Raw genomic sequence first — 17,263 nt, forward strand, 5'->3', positions numbered from 1 at the left:
TTATTTGATTGAATGCGGTGCAGTGAAGCGCCCTGTTTCTAACCCCCTTTCTTTTGGGCTTGTTTCGTGTGTGTGTGTGTGTGTGTGTGTTGCACCAGGAACCCCAATAGGACCCCGGATACAGGATGGAAAAGGGAAGGGTCGCGCGATAGGGCTTGTTCTGTCATCGCACCACTTTCTCCACTCCACAACGCGCTGTGTGCACATTGCGTTGGGTTTCTCGGGCTGGCGACATTCGCTCTAGACGACAGTGCAGACAACATTGCGCACCTTGACGCCGTCGTTCCCCTTGGCAGCAGCAGCTGGTGATGATGACCTGATGCGTCATCGGCAAATCACCTTTTCTTTCGGTAGTAGCATCAGCGTCTGTTAACGTTGCAGTCAGCAGCGGTGGTTGTCTTTTGCGCAAGTGGAACAGTTTGCAGTGGGATTTGCACGGACGCACGGAGCACGTGTTTGTGTGAAATGCGATAGCCGCTACCAAGGCAACCGAGAGCGAGTGTAGTGCGTTTGAACGTTTGCTTGTCGATGTATGCGTGCGTGTGTGTGCGTGTGTTTAGGTCCTTGCAGTAGGGTTTCTTCCTTCGACAGCTGATCGTTATTAAAAAAGGTGCTGATGAGATATTGGAATGTTCACGGCATCTTTTGTATCAAAAGGATTTGCAATTAGCAATGTTGCCATTTTAATGTCATGCGACACCACGTGGCTGCCACGTAATGTTTGCTTGCATTAAAAACTAATTAACCTTGCCTATTTATGCAGAAAGAAAATGATGGGGTGGAGGAGCAACAGCAGCAGCAGCAGCAGTTAGTTCTATGCTTTCGCGCCGGGGGTCTACCACAGTCAAGTAGCGCGTGTGTGCGCGCGGGTTACATCTCGCGCTGTGTTTCGCACAACATACGGGTCCCACATGTGTGTGTAACGAAAAAAAAATGATTGCAACCCTCTCAATCTTTGCTCGGTGAGTTTATGTGTGTCTGTGTGTGTGTATGGTGGTCGTACAAAGCCACGGTCGGTGACGGACGACGCCGACCATTAAAGCACGCGGTACCACGCGGCGGGGGGCTCGGGCGGAAGTGTTCGGGCGACGGCGGCTGGCCGTTTTGTTGTCGTCTGTCTTCTTGCGTTGCGGTTGGCAGGAATCAGTCAGTAAACCGTCCGACGCGAACGATTGCGCGCGCTATTGCCATTACGCCCGTCGTGTCTGTTCCGCGCGCGCACTCGCGCAAACGTTCTACTCGCTCTGTGGTGCCGCGCGCTTGTGCTGACCGAAACTCTCGCGCGTTCGCGATCGCAGCCGGAACGCGTGTACGCAATTCCTGCACACATTCGCACCACCATTCGTGTGTGTGTGTGGGGAAGGAAGGGGTTTTGTGAGCGGGTTTTGTTGCGCACGCGCACACATTCGCAACCCGCAGGCGGTTCAGTGTTGCGACTACGCTTCTCCTGGCAGCTTTGCAATTATCCTTGCCGTCTGGGCCTCTGACAAACGTTTGCGGCGGCGTTCGACACTATTTCCGCGTGTGTTTGTGTGTGTGTGTGTGTTTGTGTGAGTGTGAGTATTAGAGGGCAAGGATCCGTGGACCCTGAGCAGGATCGCAGGTCGGTCGGTCGGTGTGCCAACTTCCGCAGTAGTCATTCACTTTCGTTTGTTTTGTGTGCGTCAGTGACAGTGTAAATTCAAGCAAATTCCCCGCAAAATCCTCAGTCTCGGGGAGCTTTTGATGAGAGCGTATTGCAGGAAAATCCCACGTGCAAAACCGTTCCTTCGCTTGGAAATTCCGGGTAATTTAGTACGTGACACAAACGGACGAATACCTAAGCCATTACCCAAGTAGAGTACTGGGAGCAATCGGTCTAAAGGTGGAATAACACCCTCTGAAGTCTGAAGGGGGATAAAGTTCTGTTCTGGCATCCGAGTAGGCGTTCGACGTGCACGCGGGCCCATGGTGTCAGTTGTGGTTTTATGTTTGCATGGGAAGTGAATGGGAAGTGAACAGCTCTAAAGTGATGTCATATTGCTCCACCCGCTCTTGTTGTTGGTGAGCGATCGAAAAGCAGCATCGGAGGAAGATCGACGGGGAAATGGTAGTATAAATCGCGCCAGGTGTACATCGAAACAGGAGCAGCAGCAGCAGACGACTTCCCTTTCAAGGTTAGTATGCAAACACACACACACACACACACACACACACACACACTCAGAATAGACCATCAAACATGGCTACTGCGATGAACTGTGCCAATCAGCTGTTTCAGTGTTTGCGTTGAAAGAACACGTGACAAATCCTCCTTGAGTTTAGCGAAAATCTTCCAAAGGTTTTTTTTTTGTACGCAATCCAGGTAAATATGAGCGAGCAACCTGAGTTGTTCAGTGCAACGACCCTCTGGGCCCGGTGTAATGTGAGATAATCTCTCGCACCAGCTCGGTACGATCGAGTGCCCAGCTTGTGTAGTAGTGGGTCAGTGCCAGCACAGTCACGGCGGGTGTAACGGATTCGCAATGTAACGCAACGGCGGCTCGTTCATGCGCATGTCTCGCTTTCGGTCTCGCTAACCTTGAGGAAATGCATGTTACAAGCTGCATCAAACTGGTTGCCTTCCTCCCATCCCCATCCCCACGTATGCACTTTTCGCACCGTGCGTAAGAGCGGCCGTTTCCTGTATCGGCGGATGAAGCGGCAGAGTCGAAACAATCTGGCATCAGTTTAATGCTCTGATTTGTGCGTTTAATGTGCGTGCACGATCTTTTTTGGGAACGACTCCTCGCCGCAACAGTGGCCCATTTGGTTCAAGGTTTAGAAACACCTCCGCCTAGCGCGGACGTCACCGCTAACGATTTCAATAAATTAAGAGCATTTCTGTGCTCATGCTATCAGCTGCATCCTCTTATCCCCAGGGTGGAGAGGTCCATCGCCAATGGGGTGGGTGGATAGCTCGTCATTGTCTTGATGATGGTGGGTCACGAGATGTGCTTAAACGCTGCGCCGTCTTCATCTGCCCCATCCGTGTGCTGCTTAAGTGATATTAATTTTGAGCACCGGCCGGATTCCGGCAGTATCCAGCCCGTGGACGTTAAAACGCGCTCACGCAAAGGACGCGCCTCGTCTCATCCGCCACGGGGATTATCTTGTCATGCGGCCTGACACACGGCGCAACATAAAGTGTCTCCTGTGGGGTGTGACACTGGTTTGGGGGGAGGTGGACAATGGACGTCAGCTCACTTTCCGCTATCTGTCCAAATAATCTTAGGTTTGAAGAATTAGGCATGGTTTTGGGACTATCTCTTCTCCATTGCCTGGCACTTGTTGACTGTTGGTTTAGCACCAACGCTGGAAGCTGCAGCCCTTGTGCTTAAGCTTATTATTAGTGTATTGCTGGTGTATTTATTTTCGCACGAGATTTGTCGACGCCGTAATGGAGTGGAAGTGGGAACCTGCACAGCTTGGAACAACCGTGGAATGTGAGGCCGGACATAATAAAACGCCAAACGGTCACTTTAACCACGATAAGATTTGAAGCCGAAAGTCCCTTGCCATTGGATGGCAAGTTTTAGAAATGAGCGCACTCCGTCTCGTCACTTGATTTCCGACCCCTTGCTGTGCAGGTCTTTGTTTATGTTAACGTCTCCAAAGTACGTCAATGACGACGTGTGAGCCGTTCCATTTGTTGGGTGTTGTCAGCTTCGAAAATATGGTTAAAATTACTCCGCTTAATCGTTGCTCGCTTCGTCATTATCTGCATCCCCTTTCCGACTGGGTTTCGGAACACTCAGAACCCTCAGAATTCCTCAATGTTTAAAAAAGGGGTAATTTATGTCCACACTAATGTAGTTGTTGTGGCTCACAGAGAGGTTTTGGGGACCGCAGGTCTTTCATCCAATTGGTGTTTTGAGCAAAATCGAACACGTGATAAGATATTAAGTTGCACACGCCACTGCTTAGGGACGTTTCAGTTTCCCCAAAATACACGAGGAAGGTCCAGTTTCATGCAAAGTAAAGCAAAAAGAAACAAATCCCCTCATCAACACTGCAACAAAATAACGCGTTCTCAAGGTAAGGAAAATTCCATTCCGCCGGGGAGAGCGGGGCTGTGCTAAGGTTTTGCACAGGGGCAGGCCCCAAAGCCCCAGAAAGCAAATAGAGATAAATGTAATCCTATCCAGTTATGGCCGAAAATGTTGATTTGGTAACAAGAGGCGTAATGTGGCACCACACGCGCCTGCAGAGAGTGTGGACCTGCCGTGTGGGCTGAAGGATTTATTAAAATTTATTGTAAAAATCCACGAACCAGCCAACCAAGGCAAGCCATGTGCGGCCGGCCATAGCCATGTGCGGCGACATACCGGATACTGTTCATAACGATCATGTGTAGGTAATATCACTTAGGAGCCGTTGTTTTGTGGCCTCCGCCGGTATGACGGGAGAATTATGAGCAATTTAATTTGTCAAACAGTAATGCTTACGAATGCTTACTGATTACATTAATGGTGTACGAGCGCGGTACGAAGATTGAACCCATGTACAACATGCCACACGATCATTCCGTGCCCATGCCTCGGAGGATGCCCGTTGCAGCGCAAATTTGGAGACCCCCTCCATTTCCGAAGCAAATCCCGAGAGTTCGTCTGAGCGTTGGCTCGCCATCAATTCTAGTGCCGATTCAATTAGCAAAACGTTCCGATTGCATGACTAATGCCTTTGCGTTCCTGTTTGCCCTTTTTCCTACCGTTGCTGGCCTATTTTGAAGCCAAGGGGATCTTGCACGGCCGATGTGTTTGTTTTGTACGTTCTCCTTTTCTTGTTTTCGTGTGGAAAACACGTGTTTTTCCACTGTCTCCCCGCAAAACACTTCACCGTGCGCTCGTCATCGGTTTTGCCGAATGTCACACATCTGAGCTCGCATGGCCCATCGACGGAGCGTCATCGATGAAGGTTTGTTTATTTTAGATTTCCTTCACGGTTTTTTTTTTTTAATGAAGGAATGTGTAACATCGCCCCCTCCCTCGGGTTGACATTGATCTTGAAGTGTGCGTGGGGAAAATTGAACACAAATTGATACAACACCAAACCTCTGTCCCGAGAATAAACGTCTCTGTTTCGTCCCTCTTGGTGTTAATTGTTTTTCGGTGAAAACCACAACCATAACCCTCCTTTTTGACCCCTCGTTGATCGTCGAGAAATAGGTGAGGGGTAGTGGGATGTTGTTTTTATTTTGTTTTACGCTATTTAAGGCAATTTAGGCCCGGGATTCAGATTACTCGTCGGGAAAGGAAAGGAAGGTTTTGTTTGCGCTAAAAACCGATTTGCGCTGGTGCGTAGTACACCGCAGCGAGGGGAGGTACTTCTCAATTGTGCTAGAGCATGCAAAATTTTTATTAGCCGACTGTATCAGAATAGCAAGCACACACACACACACACACATTTGCTAAAAATATCACCCCATCACAGCCGGCAGCAAAACCTTTGTTTGAATGCGTTTCTTTTGCTTTTTGGTTGGATTTTAATGGGGTTGGTGGGTTTTTAGAGACAATGTGATCGTATGTGTGTGTGTGTGTGTGTGTGTGTGTGTGTGTGTGTGTGTGTGTGTGTGTGTGTGTGTGTGTGTGTGTGTGTGTGTGTGTGTGTGTGGTCGCCGTTTTTGTGCTATTTTCATTTCAAAGCGACATTAATAAATGGATCGTTTGAAGACTGTGGACTGTATCGGTGTTGGATGTAATGCAAATCATGTCTCTAATGTACGCAAAATTATCATTTTTAATTCGAGTTTGTTAGCATATTTTTACCTCTTTTTGTTTTGCATAAAACATGATCGTTTGTACACGGTTTCGATGGTCGTAGTGATATAAGTTCAGTCGGATGTGCGATATAAAATCACATCGGAAAGCGACCCTGTACCATGCCGCGTTATGCAATCAAACGAGCATACACAGGTGCATTACAAAAGAACTCATTTCATACAGTTAACGACCGTTTGATCATGATCGTGACACTGGACCTTGGTGCAGCTGTTTCTATTTCCACTTATCCCTCTCTCTCTGTTCTCTCTTGCCTGCAAAATTGTGTAATTATCAAACGATCAGCGCACTGCTGTCATGAAACGGGAAGGATAAATGGATATCGCTTGTATACTGCAGTTGCAGTGGAATCAGTTGCTATGCTTTGTGACGTTTGCATTGGTCTGGGTCTGGGCAAAGCAGGACGGTGCAGGTGTTGATGTACTTGGTGTTGGTGGTAATTATTTTCCGCCCGCCCATTCTGCCAAGCGCTTGGTTGGTTGGTTAATGTGGTTTTTTTCCCCCAAACGACCAACTGACCGCGATCGATCGCTACACAGCTGGACTGGGGTGGATTGAAGCGGCTGTCGTGAATGTGATCACATTGGTTGGAATGTATCCGACACCCTACACGTAAGGGAGCGAAACTCCCCAGAAATGAGAGAAGCAGAAACGAAAGCGAATGGAATCCCTTGGACTGGTCGGATCGGTACAGGAATGTACACTTGACACCTTGGCGCAATTAAATCGCGAATGATTGATGCACGCGAAATAAGTCATCAGAAAGAGCATCACCAAAGGGGGAGGGACAACGTGTGCCTTTCGGAATTTGATTTTACACCTGAACGACTCGCTTGGCTCAGAATTCAACTTCTTGCCTTGCCGAAAGTCATCCCATTCTGGAAGTGGCGGCAGTGCAGCGTGAAACAAAATCCGAATTTCGACACTCAAATGACACTTCCGGCCGTAGTGTCAGGGTCGGTGCGGTCATCACGCGGTTCTTCGCGAACGTTCTTGGTGTGGGCTTCGTCCGAGAAGGGAATTCATTGCCAAGGGCTGCGGCAAAAAGGGTAAACGACCAGCCTGCCGGTGTGTACGTGCACTATCCGGACATGAACACACTTTGCTTTGCTACGCTCGGTGGCAATCCTGTAGCAAGCAGATAGCGCTAAATGGCAAGGAACCGAGCGAGGAAAGAGCGATACACGGGCGATGACTGGTGGTGGATGACGAGGTACGAAGATACACAGTGAATGGTTAGGCGTTTCCCCCCAACCCTGATGATCTTTGTTGAGCGTCTACGGCAGACGTGTGCTGGAACGATCTTTACGTCCGGGAGATTTTCTGATAAGAGCTCCGCGGGCCTTTTGTTGGCCAACTAATGCTCATCGTCTCGCTCAAAGAGCCTCGCACACAAGAAGGCCATTTAGGGCCGGTTATCTAGCATCACAAAACGCTGGTCGTGCTGGTCGCTTCTGTTCAATTCAGCACTTCCTTGAAGCTGTGGCAGCGCGAATGTGCTACCCCTTTGCGGCATGTTTCGTTCATTAGAGCAGAAGATTAACACGAGACAAACTGCGACACTACCAAAAATAGCGAACCATTTATGGCGGGGGAAGGGGGCCGGGTTTTAGCCAACCCGTTCGATGGCCATGGTGAGTTGTTAGCCTCGGCTCGGCTCGCCACTAGGCCACCAGTGATTAGATTTGAGCAGCAAGAAACAAGCGCATCGTTGATGATAATCGTCATCGACGGCTTGTCCGCTGCAACATGACATGCCCAGGTGGGGGTCAGCGTGGCTTAAACAGCCGCGAAGCCCTGCAAAGCGAACAGGTTGACGATGCGTGTAGGTGCCGACACGACGCGACTGATGCGCCCAGAAGCAGCCAGCGTCGTCCAAACCGCAGCCGCGGCATTCGCGTTGAAGCTTGCGCTCGGACGTAGGCAACCGGACGTAGCAGTAGACGCTGTTCGGGTATGTAATAGCAATTAAATGCGATTACCTTTTTCGTCATGTCCCCAGGCCGGGCGATTGGCAATTAGTAGTAGCACCGGTGATTTGCACGATTGCTTGCACCCCGGTCGATTGGATTTGAAGCCGTTTCGTGGTCGCCGCGCGAAATGAATCACAGTGGCAACCCGATTGGGACCTTGCACATTCAGTGTCATGGCCACGTGCGGTTATTTATGGTGTGGGCACAGACGCCCACAGTAAATTGTGCGTGTATTTAAGCTCGACTAAATCAAGCCGTTTTTCGCTTTCCTTCACAGGACAATAAGGATCTGCGTTTTCGTTGAACAAAACAAACAGAAAATATGACAAAGTTACTGGAAGACGCTCGACAAACGGACCGATCGGCACAGGATGGAGCCGATCCGGATGCAGCCGGTTGCTGGACCAAGCTGCTCGACGATACCAGTGCCACCCACAAGCAGCCCATCATCGTCGGACCGGCCGCCCGCCCAGACCCCGGCTCGGACATTGTGAAGGAGCTGCTCGTGACGGTGGATCCGGAGACGGGCAAAACGGGCCAGCAAGCGATCGACGGTGCGGCAAACAATGGCGAACAGCGGGTGGCGGGCGGTCGGCGCCGCGAATCGATCCTCGGAACATTCCACCGCCAGCTGCGGATGTCGCTGAAGGCGGTCAGTGAGACCCCGGGACCACTGACAAGGTAGGTTACGCTTCAGCGCTGATCGCTGATCGAGGAAGTGGGTACGATCGGAAGCAGAGGTCAAGGCAAGATGGTGGTAGTTCGGTGACCACCGGCCGTTGTGCTGGCCGTTTGGCAGAATGGAGCAGCAATCGAGCATGAAGGTGAGCTGTGTTTTGCGCGCCAGCTGCGATTAGCTGAAGGCGCCCGATTGTCCGACCCCGAGGGAGCGGCAATTAGGACCTTTTACGCCGGGCGAAAGATTGCGCTCCAGCGCCAATCGTGTAATCGTTTTCCATCACGCGAAAGTATGCACACGGGTTTTGTGATTTACATTCCTATCCTTCTCCAGCTAGTTATGGGTTGGCCAGAAGGCATGCTAAGCTCGATGCCGTCGGGTTCTGTGACCACGTCTGACCACGTCTAGACGGCTCCGACGATGACGACGCTAGTGGAGAATGTGAACTTTTTCCATTGTATCACGTTCGATCCGGAAGGGTTGGACGATTGTTTTTGCTCTCTCTCTCTGTCTTCTGGAGGGAGTTCCTTGCCTGCGAATGACTCGTCGCGCTGTTTGCTGCTCGTCGGCTCTAAAAAATGTAGGCGCGCGTGCAAAAATGACATCTGAATGGGGCAACCGGAATAGCCCTGTACGGGTACGGGTCTAGAAGCTCAGCTCAGAAAATGCAGGTGCCATTTCTATCTTAACCCCACGCCAGACAGGGTTTGTCTGCCTATTTCTGGGGGGATGACATCGATGATCGATTGAAGCAAGCACACAAACGGGTGTTGATTTTTCAGATGACTTTTGTTTTATTTCACTTGTTTTCTGTTTATAGGTACATATTTATTTCTTGTTTTTTGTTTTGACTCCACGATAAAATACAATTCAAAAATACATATAATTAGATTATCAAAAATTCATTCATACAATGTATAATAATTTTCCATGGTTGTTTGCCTGCTCATCTTCTCCATGCTATGTGAGTGTGTAGTAGGTGTGTGAGAGTGTGTGTTGCAAATGCGTTCGGATAATCCCAACGAAAAGGCGAATCAACACAGTATTAAAAAAAAAGAACAAAACAAACCATTATTGGCTTCCATGATTTAAGTGCAAACGACAACGGAACGGAAACAAGAAACAATAACTCAGAAAAGCAATTCACTATCTATTTTACTTCTGGTTTATTTTCGTCCAAATAAATAAAACCCCTTGTCCCCTCATCACTCCGACCGTGTAGAGGACAAACTGTGGAAATCAATTCCGTTTTTTCTCTTCTCAACAATTGTACGGTGCGAAACGGTGCGTATGTTTGCAATTGAATTATTTCGCACCAAAACCAAACGTGGCTTCAGGCTTTGTTACAATCTTTCTTTAGCTATGCGTATGTATTTCGTGTAGTTGTGTGGGTGTGTTGTATTGTTTACCTCTGAAACGATAAGCTTACACACCACTCCTGGAGAAATGATTTGCACTCAAAAACACTCCTAACAAAACCAAACAGTGCGTCGCTGCGCATCCTAACAACGACACCGACACCGACACGTGGAGAAAGATAATGCAGAAATGGGAAATATTTAACTATACTAATTGATTCGATAAACTCGTACTCGCCTTATACTTTACCACGTCCAAAACAGTCAATAAGGAACAGTAGGTGTGATTGATGAAACAGGTGAAAACAACGGCGCGGAAGAGATACAGACCTTACAGACGTTTCTCTTACGCAGTATGTGTGTGTGTATGTATATATATACTAAGCCCGATCAACAATGTTTGCCTAATTAACCATTCCGCGCTAATGTAAATTGTATGTTACTTTTTTTTTTGGTTGCTGCTGTTCTTGTAGAACATAAGACGAGATAAGCACTTTCTTTCTACGTGCGTGCTGTGTCGTACGATCGAGGAAGGAGTAGAGGGAAAAAAGGAACAACAAATGTGTTTGTTGTTGTTTCGGAAGTATGTAAACGCCTTGCACAATGCAACAACGGAGATGCGCAACCGGTGCAGAATAGAACGGAAACGGTTAAGACATCTAATGTGTGCTTTGGTATCAGTGGGGGGGTATCTTAACATTAGTGTTTTGTTTTGTTATTTCTTCTTCTTCTTCTCTATCTCTCTCTTTCTCTCCGTTTTGTCTCCTGTCTAATACAGTGTTTGTCTTTTCTCTCAATGTTTTTTGGTTTTCTCCAATGCGTGCTTTATGGTTCTTTTGTTAGATTTGTTTGTTGTTCTCTTCTTCTCGTTTGTCTGTCTGCCTGTCTGTGTTTGTATGCATGTGTTTGATTTTGAATTATTATTAAGGACGATGCATTAAGTTGCTAGTGTATCAGTAATGTGTTTTACCTTCTCCACGCTCGCAGTTAGTTAGTTACTAGTTAGAAAAGAGAAGGATCGCTTAAGGAAAGATGAAGTATAGTAAAGAGGCGAAAAATTTTGGTTGGTGCGTGTTGTACACAAGCGTATAGTTTCTTTTTTGTAAGTACTTTTCTTAACTCTCGAGAAAACACGCAATTAGTTGTATGTAGCGTTTTATTTTCTTTTCCATTTTGTGTTCGTTTTTTTGTGTTTGTTTTTGGAGTCTAAAAAGAACATAAATGCATGTATGTTGCTCGTGTTTTTTTTTTTAATGCGAGTGTGTTTTGATTTATCGTTTTTTTTTGGAAAATAGTAATCTTGGGTGCTACTATGGTGATAAGATTAGGGTTCATTAGTTGTACGGAAAGTTAGTGCGCTCTGGGTAGTTTAGAGTTCAATCTACTAAGTGAGATTTAAAAAAATACACACACACACACTAATGCACAGGAAGGATGGTTAACTGTCTACGTGTTTTAAATTTCTATGAGTGATGTTGCTTTTGTTGCTTATCTATGACTCCCAGTTAACTTATGTTTTTTTTTGTTCAATCTGACACTATATGATTTCGCGTAAATGTTTTTTTTTAGTCGCTCAGTGTAGTACGATGCGCCGCAGTGCGATAGTAGTAGTAGTAGTAGTTTGTTGCTTTTATGTTCGAGTTTCGTTCTACAATGTTTCAATTTATTGAGTAACAATTGTTTAAGTAGCACAGCACAACAGTGTGTCAAAAAGGTGCGTTTTTGTCGGCTTATTGGTATCATAACGTGGGCCAATAGCATCAACGCGCGTTCACTGCTCCACTTATTTACTCCATGTCATCCTGTTACTTTCAAATTGTTTGTTCGTCTCCTTCCGCCGCTTTACTTCGACTTAACTAGTAACTAGGTTTTTGCTAATATTTTGTATGCTTACGTGATCATTATATGTAGATGTGTTTGTGTATGTGTGTATGTTGTTCCTCGTCTCGTATGCATCATAACGCACGGGCTTTCGGTTAAGTGTAGTGTGCACTAAATGGAACCGCTGTCCGATTGATGTTCTGCAGATTTGACGCATTGGTTAAAAATCCATACCGTGTACCGTTCTGTAGCTCTGCTTTGTCAGCCACTTCTCCCCACCACTTTCCTACCCAAGTTGCTCAATCAACAATGTTCTAGTTCAATGATCAATGAATGTGTAGCTTTATTTTCGTTACAATAATGTGTCTAGAGTTTGCAAATATATTTCATAAATATATTTAAAAAAGATATACATTATGTCTGGGTTTTGTTTCTATTCACGTTAACACATTTCCCTTTGCTGCCTGCGCTGGCCTGTTTCCGGCAGCTGCTGGATTGGTTGCAACTCTTACGGCTAAACCTAGAGAGCTAAACCGGACAAAAGGGAGAGGAAAGATGGCATAGTTGAATGCATTTGTGTGCATTTGTCGCTTTAAATTGTATAATTTTAACAATCCGCTTGTTTGAGTACAGTACACAAATGCACATTTGTTTTGTTTTATCTAATTGCGTTTCGCTTAGCTCAGTTGTGCTTTTCGCATCATCAATGTTTTGCTAACTTCTGCTCGTGCTCACACATCTTTTTTTTTGTGTTGCTTTGTGTAATATGTTATGCTTTAATATCCTTTGTAGGTACATCTCTACAACACGTGGCTCTTATAGATTTACAAAACTGTAAAACGGAAAAACGCTCACAATGATATATTTGCTTTTAGTTTCGTTTTTAGTAGATGTAGATAGATGGAACTTAGCAAGTAAACTGAAGTCTTTAGAGTGTTGTGATTTACATGTTAGATTTATTTAACTTTCAAAGTTTTTTTTGTCCGTTTCATGTTTGTTTTGCACATTTCAGTTAGCTATTTTAGTTTCGGGTGGTTACGGTATGGGAGTTTTAATTCAATCGTTTTTTGTTTTGTTTTGTTTTGCTATTCCCCCTCGGGGATACATCCTATATCACCATGGTCTTTGGTGGACCTTTTCCAATAAATTGTTCCATGCCTGCCAGACGTGTTGCGCTTTATATCTCCGAGCCCTTATCTCGAGCACACAGCTCCTGGTTCTGGTCGATCTGATCGCTTTACCCCAACCAGATCGCGTTGCTGGCAGGCGATTTGTCCCTTGTGAAGGCGTCTTCGATTCGATTCCAATCATTTACCATCGACATTAAAACAACTTGATCAACATAAAATAGCAGAAAACTGATGGACAATAGCGCTACTAACGTACACTCGAACACTCGCCAGCTTTCGGGAAGAAAATAAGAACAACGGCTTCTCTTCCCTCCCCCCCACATCCATCAGATGGCGATCTGAGACGACACCACAAACTAACAAAACATTGAACTCAAGAAACGGGTAAAAAACGCACGGTACGACTAGCATCTTGGTTGTGTTTCTTTATTTTGCTTCGCTTTTCTTTTAATTGATGAAAACACAGCTAGAGATGATTTGTGGTTTGCTTGTTTTGTTGCATGTTTTTGCTTTTTGTTCTTTGAATATTTTAACAACTTTCTTTATATTTTGTTACTTCTTGTTTCATGTTACCCCTATCCGTTTTGTGTTTCTTTTCTTTTGCTTGCTCAAACGTGGAGATAAACGTTAGAAAGAATGTTCGTTTGTGATGCTTGTAGTGAGTGTGTGTGTGTGTGTGTGTGTGTGTAGGTAAATGTATTTGTACCTTTGTACGTGTGAGAGAATAATGTTTGCTTCCGTAATCCCCTACAAAGTTCAAACAGTTGTCCTTTGCGTGTTGGATGTTACTCAATTTTGCCCGCTTTCGCTTTGTTTTTGTTTTGTTTCATGTTGTTTTCTGCTTTCATTAAACCTTCTTTTATAGCGCATTTGCACACGCAGCTTCCTTTATGTGTTGCCTTTGTAGTCAATTAATCGCTTAAATATCGTTTAATAAATTTGCTTAAATATTGATTTAATCATAGATTGTTTTGTTTTGTTACTTTTATGTTGGTTTGCCTTTTTGTTTTATCAATGTTTTCCCATGACTTTCCCGTGCAAGCACTTCTTTGTATCGATTGTAAAGATGATCCACTCGTTTTTTTCTTCTCGTCTTTGTCGTAATGCCACGTTTACCTCTTCTGCATTCAGTAACTGGGCGCGTGTAAGGTTGTTTTGCGCAACATCATTGTAACAGTGCTAGTAGCCTCTTCCAGTGTCTCCAGTGCATGTCTTAAACCTCTGACACACTCACACTTTCCCTCCACGGAGCAATGCACCAAATGCTAATTTGTATTATGCTTGTCTCGTTCTGCTCCTTTCTCTTGGTTCATGTTTTTTTTATCGATAAGAAAATATTTGAAAGAAATGCTACACCTAAAAAGTACACACTGCCCAAGATAATTTGTTTCCTTGCTTAAGTTTGCTTACATAATTTGTTTACACATTGTTGTTCAATGTGCGACGTGCGTGTGTTATGTCTCTTCCCAATGCCCAAGAATGTCATTAAATTCCCACTAGAATTTTATTTCGCGCTCATCCGTTTTGGGACCCCTTTGGGACTCCTTTCTTTCTGTGTGCTTTTCGTACCTTACCGGATGGTGTTTGAACGGACAAGGGTTTATTTTTATTTTGTTATAATGTGTTTTTTTTCTTCTTCTTTAATATATAACTTGCAGTGATGTTTAGTGCTGTCTGCTCTTTGCAATAGACATGCGATCAGTGATCGCTAGATGAACAGTTCCGTTTTTAGCGAGATGTTTAGTTTTTGAGCTAACTAGAAAATGCTTAATTTTTTGCTTTTATTCCCCACTCAGTTCTTAGAAAAAGACAACGATGCTGGAGGATCTACAAAACAGCCTTATACGTTCCTTGTAGGAAGGACAATTGAGGATGAGATAGAAAGTGCACAACAGAGAACGAGAAAAGGATAGCCACAGACAACAAACAAGACACGGAAAGTGGTAGAGAGCCAAGTAGATAGGAGAAACAGAACAAGCAAGAAGGAAAAACAAAGAAAGTAAAACAAAAGACAACTTGATATCAGTACGGGACGCAAAAGGTGTGACAGCGTAACGAAACAACACGAAAAGTTGAAGAGAATTCAGTTTTAGAATAGGAGAACAGATTTTAAAAACTTTTATTTTAGCGTTTGCTTCTTCGCCCTTTTCTTTTAATAGCAGTAAAATTGGTAGTAGACAAAACATTCTTCTCTTCTCAGATCGCGTAACACAGTAGAGTTTTGAGTAATGTATTTTCCCTTCCCCTTTTTCGGCTTTTGTTTCTCTATCCTCGTTTTGTTGTTTTGGTGGCGATGATTGAAACATGCTGTTCGTTCATTTCGTTTGTTCGTATGTTTGTTTGCCCCCGTTTTGTTATTGCGTGCTATCGTTTACTTCTTTTGGAGGATAGTTTAACGTTTTGTTACATGTTCTTTTACGTTTATGCCTCTCCTGTCGGGAAGCGAAACAATGCGAAAGGGACAAACAGGTGTGCAGGAAGATGAGAGTATCGAATAGAGGGCACAATATTGGTGTGTCCGCCCAAAAGCGTGATATTGCTTTAAATTTGTGGCGCATTCTGTGAGTGATGCAACAGTAGATGAGGTCTTGGAACAGTAATAGTACACTGAAAAACTGGTAGCACAATTGTGGGGGCAGAGTGGTGTGAACAAAAGAGGTGGGAAATTGGAGGGGTTCTTTTTCGGATTGCAAGGAATAGTAACCGGCGTGCGGTGATGCCCAACAGATACAGAAAATTTGTGTTTTTGCGTAAATGATCGTTTAGATATTGATGAAGGATAGAGCTACACTGTTTCTCATATCTGCATGTGCGCGTAATGTACGTACGTGCAGCGTTGTCGGTTTGGCTGAAAACCGTTTTTAAAAGTACACAAACACTTGGGAATATTCGATAGCGGATGCCTTACATTTGCCTTATACGCTTTGTGATAACTGTAGTTTGCTTTGTGTAGTGTGGTGTGTACGTGTGCCCTTTTCGGATAATGTCATACGATGTGTTTGTGTGTTTTTCTCGTGTGTTACGTCTCTTTGTGTGTATGTGTGTTTGCGTATTTTTTTTGTAGTAAACTTTATCCACGGTACGCGGGACGAATCAACATTTGTTTGTTTGCTCAACGCTTGCTTGTAATAATGCGTAGAAATATGTTTGTTTTAATTTTTGTCATTGCCACCCATTTGGTTTTCCCTTCCCCGAATCGGCCTTTGCCTATTTTAAGTTACTCCTATCTCTCTCTCTCTCTCTCGCTCTCTCCCTCTCTGTGTTTCCCCTCTGGCTTTGTTCGTACCCATCGCTGCTCCTTTCGGCTTTCCCTCCAACGCCCTACCTCTTTGACGTATCATCAAGCTGTTTTGTGTGTGTGTATTTTGTCTAATAATGCATAAAATTATATTACTTATCAATTAATCAATTTTACACTTATTTGCAAACTGTGTTTCCTTTCTTGCTTTTGCTATTTATTTATCAGATAATATGTATGCTCTTACGTTCGCTTCCCCTGTCCTCTCGTGTGTAGTTTTTTTTTGTTTCGCACGTCTTCTTTGCTCTGTGACTTCTACACGACCCCGAACGCTACCGACACATCTTGGCTGTAAATCTTGCGCGCTCGTATACGAAAGACAATACGAACGGTGCAGGGTGTAGTACATAGAGTCTGGACAAAACAGGAGACTAGGGTGATCGTGGAAGTTTTGGAAAAGAAGTGGGAAAACACTCGATTATTGCTCACCGTCCGCAAGGAAATGGAAAAAACGAGTAGAAAACAGATCGAGCAGAACAAAAACCACGAGCAATTGGGGTCATTCTCTCCCACTCGCTAGCAAACAACCACGAAAGAAATAAGAAATGGAAATAGTAGTTGAAATGAGATTCGTTCGGCCTATCTCAGCTCGCTTTCTAACCATTCCATCCGGGGATCTTTGTGTCTTTTCGAGTAACTTCTTGTTCTACGCCGTTTAAAATCGATCAAAATCGTCACACGAGTTGCGCAAGTTGCGCACGCTCGCCCTGTCCGTCACCTGCATGTGAACCTCCCTCCCCCAGGACAGGAGGACAAGAACTAGAGTTGAAACCGAAGTAGTAGAGCTCTCTTGTTACGATGGTGTATTTCAATGTTTCTCTGTGTGTGTGTGTGTGTTTGGATAGCTACATGGAGTTGCTGAGTTATGGCTTAGTTTTGTAGTTATACTGGGTAAAGTTACTGTTCAATTGGAGAAGAGTGGCTGCTGGAATAAAGCTCAAAACAAAACCCCGAAAACTTAAAACATTGCCCTTCGCTCTACTCAAGCCTGCAGAGGGCACCGCAGGTTGTATCATTAGTCGGGTTGCTTCGCCAGAGCAATTGCTAGTTTTGTCTGTAAAGCTGTTAGTTTTCGATAGTGAAATAATTATCTACGAAGAATCGAGTTCTTTGATTGAATGTAGGACGTGATATTGTTTAAAACAGTATATTTGCTTCAGTGTGCCTGCCTTCCCTCTTTCTCCTTCTTTCTTTTCGTGTTTTACC

General features: G+C 45.0%; 2 protein-coding genes across 11 annotated transcripts in view; one reads left to right on the forward strand and one right to left on the reverse strand.

Annotated features, from left to right (window-relative positions):
* Positions 1-1,151: 1,151 nt before the first annotated feature.
* The window catches only part of LOC120898387 (G protein-activated inward rectifier potassium channel 3-like), a 68,586-nt gene continuing 52,474 nt past the window's right edge, over positions 1,152-17,263 (forward strand). For all 4 annotated transcript variants that reach the window (XR_005738657.1, XR_005738658.1, XM_040304186.1 and 1 more), the window contains exons 1-2: positions 1,152-2,156; positions 8,049-8,452. Coding sequence is in view for 2 of the 4 variants with exons in the window: in XM_040304186.1 (XP_040160120.1) it covers positions 8,094-8,452 (359 nt within the window). In the remaining 2 variants the exon portion in view is untranslated. The remainder of the gene's footprint in view (positions 2,157-8,048; positions 8,453-17,263) is intronic.
* The window catches only part of LOC120898390 (serine/threonine-protein phosphatase 2B catalytic subunit 3-like), a 53,641-nt gene continuing 46,629 nt past the window's right edge, over positions 10,252-17,263 (reverse strand). For all 7 annotated transcript variants that reach the window (XM_040304198.1, XM_040304199.1, XM_040304197.1 and 4 more), the window contains one exon: positions 10,252-17,263. This exon is cut by the window's right edge and continues 3,493 nt beyond it. The gene's annotated coding sequence lies outside the window, so the exon portion shown is untranslated.

This window comes from Anopheles arabiensis, chromosome 2 (genome assembly GCF_016920715.1).
Source record: "Anopheles arabiensis isolate DONGOLA chromosome 2, AaraD3, whole genome shotgun sequence".
NCBI lineage: Eukaryota > Metazoa > Arthropoda > Insecta > Diptera > Culicidae > Anopheles > Anopheles arabiensis.